This window comes from Hippocampus comes, unplaced genomic scaffold (genome assembly GCF_001891065.2).
Source record: "Hippocampus comes isolate QL1 unplaced genomic scaffold, H_comes_QL1_v1.1 scaffold261, whole genome shotgun sequence".
Classification (NCBI taxonomy): Eukaryota; Metazoa; Chordata; class Actinopteri; order Syngnathiformes; family Syngnathidae; genus Hippocampus; species Hippocampus comes.
Genome location: NW_017805824.1, coordinates 6140456 through 6158579, shown reverse-complemented (window position 1 = coordinate 6158579; position 18124 = coordinate 6140456). Strand labels below are relative to the sequence as shown.

General features: G+C 39.5%; 1 protein-coding gene across 2 annotated transcripts in view; it reads right to left on the bottom strand.

Annotated features, from left to right (window-relative positions):
- The window catches only part of luzp2 (leucine zipper protein 2), a 125324-nt gene that overhangs the window by 58175 nt on the left and 49025 nt on the right, over window positions 1-18124 (bottom strand). For both annotated transcript variants that reach the window (XM_019886549.1, XM_019886548.1), the window contains exon 2: window positions 4054-4171. In XM_019886549.1, the coding sequence (XP_019742108.1) occupies window positions 4054-4171 (118 nt within the window). The remainder of the gene's footprint in view (window positions 1-4053; window positions 4172-18124) is intronic.

Genomic DNA, 18124 nt, shown 5'->3' with positions numbered 1-18124 from the left:
CTTTCATGGCTTTTCCAGATGCGCGATTAATTAGTATTACTCGCAAATTCTGCCTGTTGAGGTACAACTGCGGACACACAGAGACGGCGAATTGATTCCTACTGTCCGTCTGCACATACATGCACTTTAACTGCAAGAGGGTTAAAGTGTCAAGATGTGGCAGCCTGCAACTGCCAATGTGGAGTAAACATTTTGGGCTAGACTATGTTGTTCGTACCTACTGTATAGTCGTTCAAATTGAGTTGGTGACGTCATTGAAAAGTCATTCGAATGCACTGCAGTCGTTCCAACGTACTGGTAAACTCCTTAGAATGTATATAATGGAGCTTAAATGGTAAAAACATAGCATTTTCCCCCCATAATGCCATTGGCTATTGACTTGCAGTTGTGCAGCATAGTACGTTTGAACGACATAGCCCAGTTGAAAAATGTTTACTCTAAATCGGCAGTTCCATCTGTCCGTAGTCCTTCACACTTTGGACATTGGTCACTTCACTAGCAAATGGCTGATTTAAGTTATTGTTGCAATTATGATTATTATTGATTTTATAAGTGACTGCAGTTACAAACGTGGTGCATCTCAGGTAAAAGATGTGTATTTGATGTTTGTTTTGAAGGCTTACCCCTTGTTATGTGTGCACAGGCATTGTGTGAAGATGTTCTAAATATAATGATGACATGGACAAATTCAAATACGAAGATTTTCATCAAAACTGTACATGCACATTTAGTGACTGACAAGAGAGGAAGTAACATGGACTACGGGAAGTCCCTTTTCAAGTGCAAGACTACAGCAATCCTGAATGGGATGTGTTTCACCTCAGAGGAGGAAAATGAAAATAAGAACGAAACAAACAGTCCCACATTTATGTCTGAATTTAGTGTGTTGATGGCCCGCATTGCATGCTTATTCAGTTAGATAACAGTTAGCTATGGCAAGGCACCTGCACGATGCTGAAGTGTCCACGCACGGACACCCACTAAAGCGTGAAAAACGTGCAATACAATGTCAGCTACAACCGCGGGGGCAGTTGTGTGTGTTGTGCAATCACGTTGCAAGCCAGGTCGAATAAGCCAAAAAGTTCATCTGTTATCCTGCTGCTTGAAGTCCAAATGTTAATTTGATAGATAAGCAACGAATGAGTAATGGACTGATTAGGTATTTTATAAATAAATAAAATGGAACATTGTCTTGCAAAAGCCAAACTAGGCAAAGTAAACCTGTCACAGCAAATGGTTTGCTTACTTCACTGTGTAAACTTACAGGTTGGCATTCCCCCTTGTAACTTTGAGTGTGGGTTCAAGAATTGCAACATGAGTGTATTGCATCATTTGGAGAAAACAAATTAAATGTTTTAAGTGTCCATGCATCCATTTTCTGATCCGCTTATTCTCACGATGGTGACGGGTGTTCTGGAGCCTCTCCCAGCTGTCTTCGGGCAGCAGGCAGGGTTGGATTCTGAACTGGTGGCCAGCCAATCGCAAGGCACACATAGACAAACAACCATTTGCGCTCACAATCACACCTCGGGACAATTTAGACCGTTCAATTAACCTACAGTGCATGTTTTTGGAATGTGGAATGCCCGTATGTTATAAGGTTAAGGTCAGCTTTATTTTGAAGTTGACCTTCTCATTGCATTGGTGGATGCATGGAAATAAGCGGGTACCCGACCCAGAAAAAAAAAATGCCCTGAGCAATTTTTGGAACACAGGTACGTGAATTATTCCAGGACTTGTTTCAGACCTACATACAGCTCTACACAGCTCATAATGCTAACATTATTTTGCTGCTGTATTTTAATCAACACACCGGTGTTATAGATTCATAGGTTTGTAGTGAATGCGCAAGGTTTCGCCTATGGTGTGTAGCGAAGTTTATTTGTGCTCAAGAATGTAACCGCAGTGAAACAATAATTAAATACCATGTTATTGACTTGATTCACATGACGGTGAGGTGGAATAAAGCAGCAGTATTCCTGCATTGAACAGACACTTCGAGCAAAGAAAGCACAACGGCATCAGAGGCGAATGTTAGCTGACTGCTGCTCACCACATCCCCTAGTATCAAATTTTCTTGAAACCTGGGAAGTAAGATTGAGTGTTTCATCAATAATATTGTACTTTAATGTTTGCAGTGAACTAACATTTTCACCTCACCAGATCTGTCTGTCTTTGCAAAAGGTTTGGACACCCCCAGTGTATGTGTGGCTTTGAATGAGTCTGGTGCAATAAACCATTTTGCATTTTTTGCAAGGTGAGTGTAATTGGTACTCAGACAGTCTCCATTTGATTAAAGAAACCTTGTTAGTCAACTTTTACAGCAAAATGTATTTTATTTTGTATTAATGATTACCTCCTGCTCCTCCAGGGGGGGAGCCCCGGTGCAACATTGACATTTTATATTTGTATTTACATACACATGACATGAGACAACCTCCGCCACCCCTCCCCCACCCACCCCGCAGCAAAATATAAGACAAGGTCTGCTGTTTTGAAAACAGTGCTCATCAAATCTTACACCGTGTTCCTGCTTGGAGTTCATCTACAAATGTTCCAGTACTATTCATGCCAAGGGCAAGGGTTAACCTTGAATGTCAGATGGAAATCTGTAGATCCCTTCCAACCATATCATAACATTTTCATTTAAATCAAATAGAGAAGTGTTTTGTGTGTGAGGAAACGTTTTGAATCCCGAAGGTGGTTGCACAGCTCAATTTTTTTTCTGTTTTAAAATGGGAAGGTGAGCATAATGCAGAGAGGGGGTGGGTATCACTGTCAAGAATAAATCCCCCCCATTCCGGCAAAGTTTAATGAACTAACCCCAAACTGAAGGCGAGTCATCTAAGCACTGGCTAATTCAAATCTGCTTCAACCCATTTCTTCTCTTCTAAAGTGTGTGTGTGTGTGTGTGTGTGTGTGTGTGTGTGTGTGTGTGTGTGTTTTAAGTTCTTCTCTCAAATATTTCCCCCCCCCCGAACACAATCTTTGCCCCCTCCATTATGCTGGCACAGGGCCCAGGAAGAAAGTACAGTAGTCTAAGTCTACCGAGGAGCATCATGATAGCCGCACGTCGGACATCTCTGAACAACATACACGCACGCACACGCGCACACACACTAACGCACAAATACATGCACACACCTACGCGCACATACACACCTTGCTGGCCGTGTATCATTTCTTTGGTAACCAATTTAGTCAGAATGATATTTTCCCAAAACCTACAAAGAAAATTATCAGTCAAAAAGAATATTTGAAGGGAAGCACTGAAAGTGGATCAATTTGAAAAGTCTGATCTCAATTCTATTCTTTCCTGTGTTGGCAGTAAGAGAAGAAAATGTGCATTTCAGGTAATCTTTGTTTTCACATTTTTTTCCAGTGAAATATTGCATTGGGTGACATTACTCAGAGGACGTCCATACAAGGTATAGTTTGTTGTGCAAAAGAATGATGCGCTAAAATATTTTAGGAATTACCCAAATGTTTGTATGTTTTGCTCTCTGTTCATACACTCATTGGAAAACACTGAACTACAGTTACCATAGGTGAAAAGAAAAATGAAACGCTTAATCAGAAGGCCGTGGCACAGTCATTGTCTTGCGGTTGTAAATATTGTTCATATCCTGCCTAATTTCCACCATCTTCAATGGGACCTGCCATGTTCCAAAAGGATGGAGGGCAGGAGGCCCTCTGTTTGAGTAGTCGTTTGTATTTCATGCTATTGCATCAACAAATGACACACCTACTGAATACATGGCTTGAATATTTGTGTCATCGTGTACTTTAAACAGAAAAACATAGTTTGCTCCACACTGGCAGTTGCAGGCTTAGCCCAATGCAATTTTTTTAATGCATAATAGTAGTTTGGTTTCTTATTCTTGGTTCCTTATTTAAGGTCCACGTATTTGTAAAATACCATTTAGACTGCTAACATGTTGAACTTCTTGCAACCCCACAAAAGAGCTCTTTCAATTGCTTTTCCGCAAAAATCCAAAGTGGCCAACGCATTGTTCTTTGCAATATTTTTCAGTAAAACAAAAAATGCCCAACCTGAATGTTGCCTTTTATGCTGTCCAGCTCCTTAGATGTCTTGGAGAGTTGGTGCAAGATGCTGCTTCTTTCAGTGAAGACTTCCTTTAGCTTCTTTTCCAGCCCATCATAGCCGTGTCTTTGAAGAGAAAAAAAAGAAATGTTACTTTTAATGCGTTCCACTGACGGAGATTCAGCCTTTATTATCACCTATGCCAGAAGACTAAGCAGCAATATCAAAGACAAAGTATAAAGCAAAGGTAAAAAGAAAAAAAATATCTACTCAGCACAGTCCCTGTGGAAAAGAGACCAAATGAAAACAAATGGAAAAAGAAATGCACTGCACCGCCTATTGCTTTCAATCAATCCTTTTAGTGTCCTCTGTTTGAAAGAGATATGTCTTGACCAGAGGCATGCCCCAACTGTTCCATTTTAATATTGGACGGGCTCCATTCAGCTATTAGGAGAGAGGGTGAGGGGGCTTGAGGGTGGGGAATATCTTTTGAGTGGTGGGTGTAATGCCACATCCTGTTTGTCTCTTTAAAATTGAGCTTCGACTGAACAATACCGCAGAAGGTTTTTTTTTGTTTTTTTTTTCTTTTTTTGTCATTTATCACACGGAACCTTCAGAGAAAAAGACAAATGCTACTTCAAAACACATTTGCATGACTCAGAGCTATGTCAAAAAAAAAAATGAATTGTCCATCGTCGTCACGGCCACCCACTGAGATGCCAGAGGTACTAATTGACAGTTTGGACACATGCTGTACAACTTAACATCACTTTACAGACTATGTAAGGGAAAGAAGAGCTATGATCTTTTAACCCAGAATATTTTCAATATTTTAAGGCTCATTTAATGGGCATGCTTCAAGAAAAAAAAATGTTAAGAGTGCACCTCCCACTGGCTGTCACGAAACAAGATTTTCTTTAAATCTGATGTCCTTGTTTCCTAACTAAAAAACAGCCAACAGCTCATTTGGGATGTGTCTCAAATCAAATGTATCTGCATGCAGTTAACCTGTTAGGAAAAAAAAAATGCGGAGGCTTAAATTTCCCTTCCAGACCATAAATGCGATTACTACGGTGTCCTGGGTATTTTCGATATACTGTAAACCTTCACAAAAGCAGCTGGGCAGATGGCAAAGTTTTTGATCCGGAAGGAAGAAGATGAATTTGAGATATTGCGGTTGGTCAGTTAAATTATCATATTCTTACATTCTCTCTTGCAGCATGTTACACTGGTTACAAAAATGACATCAAGTTGACTTGTAAATAGTCGACTCTAATACATTATTTCCTCTTCTTCCGTCACCCCTTGTTTGACTTTGGATCAAAAGTCAGACTTTCCCCCCAGAGCACATCTTAAGACAGATACAGTACTTCATTCACACTCACATTCATCACAGTCAACCATGGAGCCTGCATAGAACAAATTCTTCTTATAAATAATCCAGATGTTAGCGCGTCGACCTCACAGTGCAGAGGTCATGAGTTCGATCCCAGCTCTGGCCTCCCTGTATGGAGTTTGTTTACTCCGGGTATTCCGATTTTCTCCCACAACAGCCCAAAATGTACAAAAAAGTCCATTGCAGCTATATGTTAAAATGAACAGGAAGTGAAGTATTTTGAGTGTCCGATTTTGGCCCATTTCTGCCCATTTACAAGGGTCATTCTTTTGGGCCCTTGTCGTAGAAGCTTGCTCCGACTGACTTAAAACTTGGTCTGTACCATCTCAAGACTTGAGACAATAGCAGGTACAATAATCTTGAGTTTTCGACAATATGACAGAGGCTGCAATAAACGTTGCGTTTCATATTTCCTTTGCCACAAAAGAGAAAATGCTGAGTAACTCCCCTGTTCCATTTAATAGCAAGAAGAAATGTCATTTTTTTACATTTTACTTGTATTTTTTTAAATAAATCTTGAGCTGGATCGCTATCCTGCACACTCTCCTCATGTCACAGTCCCACCACCAGATAAAAACAACACATAAATTGCAAGCAGAAAGCAGCTCGAACAAGTATAGTCAACCCCCACACATGGCTTGTCACTCAGTAGCATCAACGGGAAATGTATTGCAGGTTCACATAATGAGAGAAAAGACCATGAAGGATTGCTCCCGTCTGCCATAATTCACAACCCTTTCATTTAATGGCTGTTGGCATAAGAGCTTCTGAAAAGATCTTTAAATGGTTACATTTAATTCCTTGGCTACAGACGGACTCCAAAACCGTCAATCCCGTTTGTAAAACAGTGTCGACAAAGACAATGGAAACAAGGCCATGTATGGGCAGACAAGCAACTGGCCTTAAAGCAGAGGTACGGAAAGAAAGAAATCTTTCATTTCAGACATCTGCAGTTTCTAAGACGACCCAAGGTGACCTCATGAAACTCATCACACTCGAGGCTGAGGAGGAGGCTCCATTTATTGGATCCTATTATTGAGGACAAATATTTCTGAACCTTCCTAGTCAGAGCAACTGACTTGTCAGGACTGACCGTGGAATATGAAATTTACAAAATAAAAGCAATGCCGCAGAATAGCACCATCACCATTCAAGCAATGTCTCAATAAAGGAACCCGAGGCAATGTCACTCAGTCTCAGAAAGAGAACTTGCAGGGGCCCCAAGTCCCCTGTTGACAAGGGCGAGCCAGTAAATATGATTAAAGTGCTAACACTTTAAGAAATACATCCAGCTTTATTGGACAGCAAGAACACAAATTTACAAATGCTGCAATGCTCTCACATATTTCTTTTATTGTAGCATATGCTGAACCATATTTCTGCCACATCACTGCCAATTTCCATTTGCAAGCCCTGGAGCATCTAATGAATTCTCCAAGTTGCATAATTAATGTGCAAGGGCACTCCAAAATACTACGATGGAAACCCATAATGGAAATTGCATGATGAAATTATGGAATTTTAAAAAGGATGTCGTTGCCATAATGCAATTGTTGACAAAGATACATGAAGTGGACTGATTGCTCCAGTAAAGCAAAGCCTTTGAGGCTTGTCTCACAAGCTGTACACTTTTCAAAAAAGATGGGAAACTGTTTGGTTGCAATAGCTGAAACAATTAAATCGCCTGCTCTGCCCTGTTTTTTTTATCAGAGGATCATTGCAGAAATATTTACTTATGCGTGCCCCCAAAATTGACAAGGCATCCATTTAGCTGCATGACAATGTGCTGCGTGAAGCTATCAACATTACTCTCTTGAAGATTGGAGTGCAGTCAAAATGGGGAGGAAGAAAAACGAAAATCATGATTTGACAGGAGTGGAATATCCCTGACTATGCTAAGAGTGTAGAGATAATGTTCCATTCATTCATGTTGTTGTCACAGTCCCCTGATTGTAAAATTGTTTTGAAAACCTTGTACATCACTCTCAAAACTGAAAGATTGTTGTACCGTGTTCTAGACCACTGTTAGAAAAATATGTATTTGCCCTTATAAAATGTATGTATTCTATCCTCTTCATCATAACATCATATGGACTCTGCTGTAGTGTGAAGACAGAAAAGGTCAGCTCACACATATCTCTTTTCCTCTAATACTGTAGCATCACAATAGTTGCATCAAGGCACAAGCTAACCGCCTGGTCCCGTTTCGCACTTCTTAGCAGCCGCTAGCCTGGTTGGATTGGAATATGTTGCTTTGTTTCCAATCTTCTCAAATTCTATACAGCACTATGGAAACAAGATTCCTACAAAGCAATATCACTACGTGTACGATTTCTTCTTGCGTATGTTCTCAGGAGTAGGCTTCCACAAAGTAATCACTGAGGCTGATAGGTGACTTGTTTACTTTTTCTCAAGTAGCCGCAGTTGTTATAAAACATGCAAAGGAAAGAACAAACAGTCAAGGATAAATTATAGAGTTTGCCGGAAAACATTTCCTGGTGAGGCTGCAAATCTTATAAACTAGGCATGGCAGTCAAGCCTAAGTGCAATCAATCACTCATTTCTTGCCTCACTCCATCATTTCATTCTCTCAATGTGAACCAAACACCCCAAAATAAATATAGAAATAAATCAAGCAATGTGTTTTTGGTAGATAAGCTCTCCTTCTTTCCTTCTTGCCACTACATTAACAAATGCAAGTTTCAATAGTGTGTGGAAGAACCATACACAACCACAAGAAGTCCAGCATCTCTTGCTGGTCACCAACTTGGGGCACAAACTGCTGCGGGATGGCATGCCTTCCTTCAATGAGGAGTCAATGCAACGTGACGCGTTGAGCGGCACTTAGTTTTTAGTAGTTTTGTGTGGTTCAATGAAACAGGAGTGAACAAAGCAACATTAAGTGTGGACCAAAACCAGTGAGCCGATACCTGATGCAAAAGTTGGTCACTTTAGCAAGCGAAATTGAAAGCCACTTTGATCTGCTGCAATTTGGATTATTTTTCACCGTCGCCTATGTTATTGATATTCTCTCAACATTCTCGAAAGCAATGATGATAATGTAACGGTCGGTGCAACCTAATCAGATTTGAACACTGACTTTTGGTTTTGGTTTAGCACGTTTGTAGTTAGCACCAGCATGTCTCTTCACCACTTGAGCGAGAATCATGTGCTTGAATTGTTGCTTTAAGGTGCACTCGGCTATTTGCTAGTCTGTGTAGCCTGCTAGATTGTCTACACTCGATATTTTCAATTTTGTGTTTATTTTTGCTGCTTCATTTGTCTTGCATGCACTAGAACACAAACCGCACCAGGTTGGACGTTGTTTACAAAGCCATCAACTGACTGGATTTTGAGTCGAAACTTTACATAGTTAATTTGGAATCAGGGTGGAAACTGGAGAATCTGTACCTGGAGCGGCACAGTTCAAAGTGGTGGCATGATGCTGCTCAATAGACATCTTAAAGAGTCCAGGGCTAGTTTATTTGCCATTAGGCATGTTCCAGCCAGACAGGATTTTATGTATTTCCAATTTCAGGCTAGATTTATTATGCCATTAGGAGGATTACCGATAACTCGTTCAATGTAATGGAGTTCCTCTGTCGCATCAGGGAATTAATGTACTGTATGGCTAGTACCATACATAATACACGTATGGTGTCACAGCTTCTTTTGTTCTTGCTTGCTCCTGTGATGAACCCAGTGAAAACTATATATTAAAAAAATGTATTTGTGTGGTCAGACACTATTTAGAAATCTGCTGAGTACTCACCAATTATGTGAGTATAAGGGTACTGAAATATATACGTAAGTTGGAGTTGTGCTTTTACTTATTCATGAGTAACTGACAAGTGCCCTTTTTCTCACTTGACCCCGGAAATGTCGGTGAACTTCCCTTTAGACATATCTGAATATTTTACTTTTCAGATCACAACAGAAATCGCATTCAACTGTTAAATTGTAATATGAGACCGATTCAAATTGCATCAGTTAACCCAATCCTGAGAGATGAACATTTCAATTTGCTCATCACTTCGGTTATATGATCCTCCACAGAAAAAAATGCATTCAGTCAATAAAATAAAAGGAACTTTCTTGTTCCATATATAATTTACAAATTAAAATGTTCATGCACAACCTGATGCCAATTACATTCCTTGGAGATTTTGCATTGGATTCGACACATGATACAAAAAAAAAAAAAGGCAATGATTTACACTTCAACCTCAAGTAATGAAGAATTAATTGTTCTTTCAAAATGTTTATTCAGAGGGATAGCACAAGCCAACAGTTTAACCGTATGAGTACAGTCCTGCTAACATTTTTGCAAGGTGGTGGGTAAGGACCCCGGAAAGTACGGAGGCAGGAGGAGTAGGGTGGACTGAGCAAGATGCATTTAACAAAATTACAACCAGCCAGAGTACACTGGGGGGAGGAAAAAAAAACTAACTAAAGCATACAAACAAAGTCCATAAAACCACAGGAAACCAAACCTATGCCAGAATCAAAACATGACAGGGGGACGCGCGCACACACACACAATGATCCAACCAAGACTGACAAAACCCAGGGAATTAAATACAAGCAAAGTGATGAGACAACGAGAAACACCTGGACAAGACACGGGGTTGAGGGAGCTGATTGGTTAAACACAAGGGACATGGATAACGAGAACAGGTTGAGACAAAAAGGGCACCAAATGGAACAAAACTAAATGTGATGTAAACAAAAACATAACAAACATGATATTCAGTGAAAATAAAATATTTAAAAGCAAGACGGTTTTAAAAAAATATCTGTGGGTTTTTTTCATGTTTATTTTTACTAACAGTCACATGAAAATAAAATCTTTTCTCCACGTCAAACTTCCATGTGTTCCCTTGATTGTCAAGCCCAAGCCAAATAATGTTCTTACTGGCACCAACTTAATCATCATCCCTCTTATTTCCAAGACAGGCATTACGAATGAGTATTCTCTTCCTTTATAGCACAGGTGTCAAAGTCAAGGCCTGAGCGCCAGATCCGGCCCACCACATCATTTTATATGGCCCGCGAAGGCAAATCACGTGTGTCAACTTCCATGATCCGTGCTAAAATCTTGACACTTTGCCACGATTTTTTTACCCTGTTTATACTCACTTGAACACTAAATGAAGAAACAACCAAAAAAAATTGTAGACTGATTTCAAAACTAGTAATCCAATTTGTTCTGTACAAGTAATAATACAGTGAGATGATCAAACATTTATTCGGTTTCTCAGTCGTATCGGCCCTCCCAGGGAAGACGTAACTCCAAAGTGGCCTGTGACAAAAAAGTGTTTGACACCCCTGCTTTATGGTATCACCCTTGATGGTATGTCCCCAATCCAGGCACTCATATCATTACTTTTAAAAACCTCGCGGCATCCACTTTGCTCGCTTCTATCAAATGCTGTGTGTAATTCAATTCATTTTCTCTTCCCTTGCTCTAAGTAACTGAGCTTGCAACTAACCACCCCTGGCACTCCAGCCATCACCCCACCCCCTGCAGAAAAAGGGCATGCCCGGTATTGTTTGTAGCTGGTGGAAAATAAAATCACTTTTGTGTGTGAAACTCTCACTTTCTCCCTCAGAGATGTCTGTTATCCGAGATATTTGTTATACACCTAATCGAGGTGTCAAAAAAAAAAAAAAAAAAGAGGAAACACAAAACGCGACTCAAGAGGTATCATCAATATCCCTGAGACATGAACACTACTTTTACTTGAATAGCTGCATCCCACTTGTAGTTTATGTGAGTAGAGCACACATCCACGAATAAGTATTTTTGGAAGCTAATTTGAAGAATTTGTTTGAGCATGTATCAGCTGAAGTGAACCACTGTGATATTCATTTGTTAAAAACAAGAAAACACATTTTAAACACGTTAAAGAGGACATATGGAAAGTTGACTTTTGGAAAACTTGAAAACAAATAGTTGGGTCTCCAGAGTGCTCGGCCATCCATCAAATGTGAAACTAAACAACCACGGAAATCTTTACGTAGTTGCCTATTTCTGGATATGTTTATGTGTGTACAGCAGGGTTAATTAACATGACATCATTCCTTAGAGCGAGTTCCTCAGCCAATGACATCATCACATAGACTTGCCAAAGTTCAAGACAGAAAGACCCACTTTGAGCCCGCAGCCAAACTATGACCGCAAAGCCAACAGGAAAAAAGGGCTGCAGTGTTACACACAGATTAGAATTACCTGACAGTGTTACCAATATTAGTTTTTGATAATAATAATGTTAGAGTGATGCTTAGCTACGGTGTCAATGTGTTAGTGAAGGTACGTTTTTGTGTTAAGCACCACACCGCGACAATAACTGACATGTATAATTCTGCGGCTTCATGATGAAATGCTGCCACCAGAATATTAACATCAATGTGCTATTAGAACATTCCAGTGTCACACGTTGCCTTCCCAACATCCTCACTTTATGACAAAACTGAACTTTCTAGGTCACAAATGATGTTTGGCGCAAGTGTGAAATCATGCGACATAAGAAAAATAACTCACGATGATTGTTTTTCTTTTGACTATTATATTTATGGCCAAGAAGTAATTGTAATTTTGGCATGGGTTGGTGATAGACTACAGCACATTGAGACTAGAGTAGAAGTTAATTACATTCACCACTACGGGGAAAGAACTCCATCATAAACCTAGATGGTTTCTTGGTGAACAAATTCATCAGATAAACTGTGTTCCAGTTATTGTATTGACAGCACAAATGTGCCCAATCAAGGACCAACTGTGAATCGGGTTTGGTTTTCAAGTTACAGAAAGGTACCCTCATATGAATGTATCGATTAATTTTATGGGTCTGAATTTAAATGTACTATTCATACCCATTGACTGGCAACCAGTTCAGGGTGTGCCCCGCCTACGGCCCGAGGACAGCTGAGATGGGTTCCAGCACGCCCACGACCTTTGTGAGGATAAGGGGATTAGAAAATGGATGGGTGGATGAACTCATACTCTTTGAGGTCTTTTATCATCAAGAAATGTGAGCAGTTGCTGATGTTGCCCTCACTTGCTAAATCTGAACCTGGCTTCTAGTATGCAGATATACGGTATAGTATGCGTCTAAATCACATCAAGGACAGTCTATGAGGTCTCGTGGGAATAACACAAGACACGTTGGGCCATCTGGAGGCAAAGCAAGAGGAGGACGAGTGAGGGAGAGATTTCAAAATCAAATGACAGATGTGGCTTTATTATACAGGTTTTATGCCCTTCTGGTACACCACTCACCGAGAAAGTCTGAAGTAGAGGACCCACAGGCACCTGAATTATCCAAATATGAGCGCAAGATTTGATTTGCATTCTTTGTTTCGTAGAAGGTAGACTTATGCTAACACACTGTGTCCAGCATCATGTTCTAGTCCTGTGCTGATATACTGAAACAACTGCAGTGATAAGAGTCGTCTGGTTCACTTAAACTCACCCGCTGGCCAGAGTTTGGACTGGCATGATGAAATGCGGAGAAAAAGCCGACATGCGGCCTGACTCTTTCTGTCAAAGTAGAGATAAAAAGATAGCTGAACCGAAAGGAACGACTGACGAGTGACAATTTTGATCGTTGTGAAATTGACAGTAAAGCTTATGTAAGCTAATGAATCTTTTAATATTGAACATATAATGGCCCATGTCAGGCGTCTGTTTTGTGAAAACCTCTAATACCTGACGCCCAATGTATAAATTAAATGTCATTGTAAACTTATTTTAGATTAATTATCATTTTACGTTTCAGCATCATATTATTCCAAAACACCTAAATTATATTCTGTTGTGTAATAATTGCTTAGACATGTTTTTATGTTGATAGCATCTGATTGGCTGAAGAAAAGAAAAGCAGGAAGTGATTTTAGTTGCCAAGAGTGTGTTCTCGATCATGCTGCGTTGCAGACGTCCTTTTTTCTCCTTTCAATAAAGCTGCGTTCAAATGGAATCCATCTCTTCTTTTGCTGTTCGTAAAGTAGAGCCATCCATTCAAAAACATCGAACCCTCAACTTACATCATTGTTATTTTGAAAGTTCAGGCACAATTTATATATCCACCCATCCCTTAATTTATGTTTAAAAAGTTAAACAACTTTGATGTTAATTTGGAAGATTCACCTGTGGGAAGATAACTTTTCATAGTTTGTTGTTCTCTCTACTGCTCTTTAATTCACTGTTGATGAAAAACTTTGAACCAACACTAATTAATTCAGAGGAGAGGAGGATCAGAATACAAGGAAAGGACAGCTGAGAGATGTGGTCATATCGAAAAGCCCTTCTCAAATAGTACGGTGCCCCCCCCACACGGGCGAATTTGTGTGACATACAACAATAAAGTGTAATTGCACATCGACTACAAGTACGTGCCAGTGGCACTGTCATTGTCGGAGAGTCTCCAGGGAGTATTCTCTCCAAGGTGTAATGTTTTTTTTTTTGCACTGAGCATGGACACCCACTGCACAAGAACTGGAGATATGATGAAGTGCAGTGAGCAAAACTCTTAAGAGACTCCACGGAACAAAATATCGAACAGGAGTGAAAAGAAAGGTCAAGAGAGACTAAAAAAAAAATATATATATATATAGTTTTAAAAGTTATTCTTTGTTGTAGGGATGAACGAACGATTTATCGAAACTCAATGGTGATTTTGACCTCTTGAGCTGGAAAACGTTTTGATAAAAATAAATAAATGAATAAATGATTAATGTGCAGAACAAGTTCTTGACATTGTGAAAAAACCCCAAATGCACCATGTTGCTTACGTAGCAAGCGCGTAGCGTGTCTCTAGCGTCCCTAAGCAGCATCTTTGAAGCTGCTAAATGACACCCCAGTTTGTGTTTACTGTAAACACAACAAAGGAATTACACGCATTGACCAGATTGCACCAACAAGGTTCAACTTTAAATCATATTTTAAGTTTAAATTCTGTTGCCCCTAGTTTAAAATAAGATGAATTCATTTTAAACATCTCTTGAAACCATAATTTATTTTTTACTCTAAACCAAGTTTAAATGTTTGAATTCTGTTGCACCAGAGCTTTAAACTCCAGTTCAACCTGTGATCGAGAATTAATTGTAAAATGAAAGTTGGGATGGTGTAACTTCAACAATCGGGGCGTTTTCTTTTTTTTTTTGTTTTAGGTGTTAAGAGCAAATATTTTTAAAAGGGTTATTAAACGGGTAATAAACAGTTTTGCAGCTGAACAGGAAGACTGGATCAACAGAAATGTTGCTGTACCACTGATGGTTTTGTTTAGAATTATTTGATTTGAATCACTTGTGACTCTTTTTACTCTATTTTTTTTTCTCAATTGAAGTATATTCTCAAAAAGCCTGCTTTGTGTAGCTTTCATGCACTGTACGCACCAACAAATCTTATTAAAAGTTCAGTTCATGAGCTGAAGAAAGCACTACGGATTAACCGGATATTTGTTTGGATTTGTGTTCTCCGATATTTCCTGATACGTTCTCAGAAATAGTCCGCAGACATGCTGCAAGAGACAGATAGTCTCCACACTTGTCGTGTATATCCTTAGCAACAGATTTATCCTCTTGGCTTTGCAGGTGGTTTGAAAAATGGGTGCTCGTTTATATTCACAAAGGGGTTTTTTTTCATTTTATGGCTTCTTTCATATGACATAAAGCCACATCTTTTTGACATAACTTAATTGGGTATAACCGTTCCCCATTTCCATTGTTGTCTAAAACAACTTTTTTCAACCAAGAACCACCGGAAAAAAATCCTTGCCTTTCCAAGTACCATCATCATGACCAAAATTAAATACGTTGTTGCATTTTAAGCCAAAATCTTCATCAAAATGAGACAGAGACAAAAAAAGTTATATGATTACTACACTATGTATAGTTTTTAAGCCCCATGAAATGTTTTAGCCAGTTTGAACATTAACTCTGCAATTAAATACTTAAGGAAACAAAAACATCCATTCATGAAGTTAAATACAACTGAACGGTACATTATGTATGCACTGCATTGGATTAAGCTTCCATTGTGTTAGCTTTCTGTGACCATCCCTGACATTGGTGGGGAGGATTTGACCTGTGTCTTAAATGATCCATAAAATATTCCCAAAACGGTTAGCATCCAATGTGTTTCTTACCTCTGTGTTTCCTTATTAGGCTTCATTTTCCATAACAAGATAATAATGTGGCCTGGGTCTTTTCAAAAGACACCCCTTGTAAAAACAAAATAATAATTTGAAGCACCCTCAGAAACGTTGCTATTTTTTTTTAACATCATTCAAGTATGGCAGTTTAGATTATTATCAGTTTATTATTGTGGCCGCAGCTTGCAATAGAGTACAAATAGTGTCCCGTATTAAACGACATTACCAACATATTCCACGCCCTTCTGTATTCAATGTGGAAGTGCAATCTGAAGTCATTGTCACGTCTTGTCCTATTTAGATTTAATCACCTGAAATGTGTGGATGTCACTACATTCTGGCACAGCGGGGGAGGGAGAGTCTCATCATTCTTTTGAAAGTTGAATGAAGCAAGCTTATGCACATATCCTGTGTTGCTCAGCCTCATGGGTGAACAACGGGTAAACAATCGTTTGTGGCATACGGCTTTAATGATCTTGCTTGCAGACAGGGCGGTTGAGTTTGTTTCACAGACAGTATGCAGGAGAAACACTTACGTGCTGTTTTGACTCGACGAATGACCTTTGTGTATGAACAAAATGTCTATTGTCATATTAATGCCTCTTCAATTAGCCGCTATTTCGCCCACATTGTGACTCTGATTACCGCTGCGTGTTTCCCAAGCAGTCCTCTTCATTTGCAGGTCAGCTCAGAAAATGTCAGCTGAGCCAAATATGTTGAATTCAAAGTAAATCATGCTACATAAGCGAGTCGCGCATCCTTTGGATTTAGCAAACCTAAGTGACAGTTCTTAATTACATAACAAAATGGTCCAAAAGGGGGGTTATTAAAAAGACTTGGAAGCGCATAATGAAGATTTAAGCTGTGTAAAAGTGTCTCATATGCTTCAGGGAGTGGATGGTGCCTCACTTGCAATTGAAGGGTTTGGCCAGTGTTGGCTTGGGGCTCTTCCAGATGTCATCGTGCTGAATTAACTGCATTATATAGCACGGTTCCACCTTCAAGGTAGTGAAGGCCTCTTTTACAATGTAGCCTCATTCATCCCATTCCCACAATGATGATGGAGGATGCTGCCATGGAAGGATACTAAACAGATCATTCATACATGACGACACTTTGGTGGAAAGAAAACCCTATTTCCGCCGTATATCGCTTACTTTTTGTGATGCTGACACAAGCTATAAAGTTGGCTAAATAAGATGTGTTTTATGAATAAAAGTGTGAAGTCATTAGCTAACTATTTCACCTCTAGGGAGATGGCCATGGTTGCGTGTGCCACTTTGTCATACACATTTTCCTGTGTACCCCGCAGAACTTTGAAAAAAGTGTCCACTGTTTACAGCACAGGTCTCAAACTCAAGGCTCGGGGGCCAGATCCGGCCGACCATGTCATTTTATGTGGCTTTTCGTGTCTGTCAACTTCTATAATCCTTGCTAAAATCTTGACCAAAATGCCACCTTGTCATGTGTAATAAATAACTTTGAGATTTTGTAAGAATTTTGCGGCCCAATTTACACCCAGTTAACAATAACTGAGCAAAGAACAAGCAAACAGTTGACATGAGTGATTTCAAAAGTAGTAATCCATAGATTTGTTGCGTACAGCAATAATATGATGCAAGTGTAAAACATTTATTCGGTTTCACTGTCGTTAACGGCCCTACGAGGGAAGACTTATCTCCAAAGTGGCCCGCGACAAAAATGAATTTGACACCCCTGGCCGACAGTAAACTGCTTAGACTAAATATGGGGGTTGGGGGGGGGGGAAAAAAAGGAACACACCCTCAAAATCTACTTTTCAGGTTTTAGTGCTCATATACACAATCATACCTATTCTTTTACTGCCGCTATTTAACAATGTTTTCTGGCGACTCTGGTTTATCTGAAAGAAATGTGTTCCTTAATGCAGCAGCTCCTCCTGTCCAGTTACAGTCAGTGTAGCTGCCTGATCTCGCCGTGACCGAACACTAGTGTCGAATTCGAGGGCTGAAAAAGATGTCCAGTAAAGGACAGTTACATAGTTATCGTAGAAAGGGTTCCGTCAGTCGTCATCTGTACCTGTGGGTAAAAAACGTACGACTGAGAGCCTCCACAAGCAAGTTACATAGTTAAAAACAAAAATGACTTGAAAGGAACTGTAAGGTTTTCAAACTGTAAAGTTTATCCATTTTTCTTTCCAATGTCAACGCCCGCCGGTCCTCGCGTCCAAATTCATAATTGTTGGCGGTTGGACAACTTTCGCTTCGAGAAATCAAATAATAATAATAATAATATTTTTTTGGTCTAAATAAAATACTTACATTTGTGCTTTGCTTTAAATTGACATGAGTGAAAGAATGTATATGAGAGAGTTAGCTTGAAACAAACAAACTAATATTTTTAAACAATTTGAATGAAGGTGGGGTGGGTTTGAGGTCGGTATTTTTGAAAAACTTCGTAGTCTTGTCGAATTCATAATGATTAAATGACAAAAATGAGGACATCGACTTCTGTAGCGTTCCTTCTCTTTTGAGGGGTTAGATAATTGTG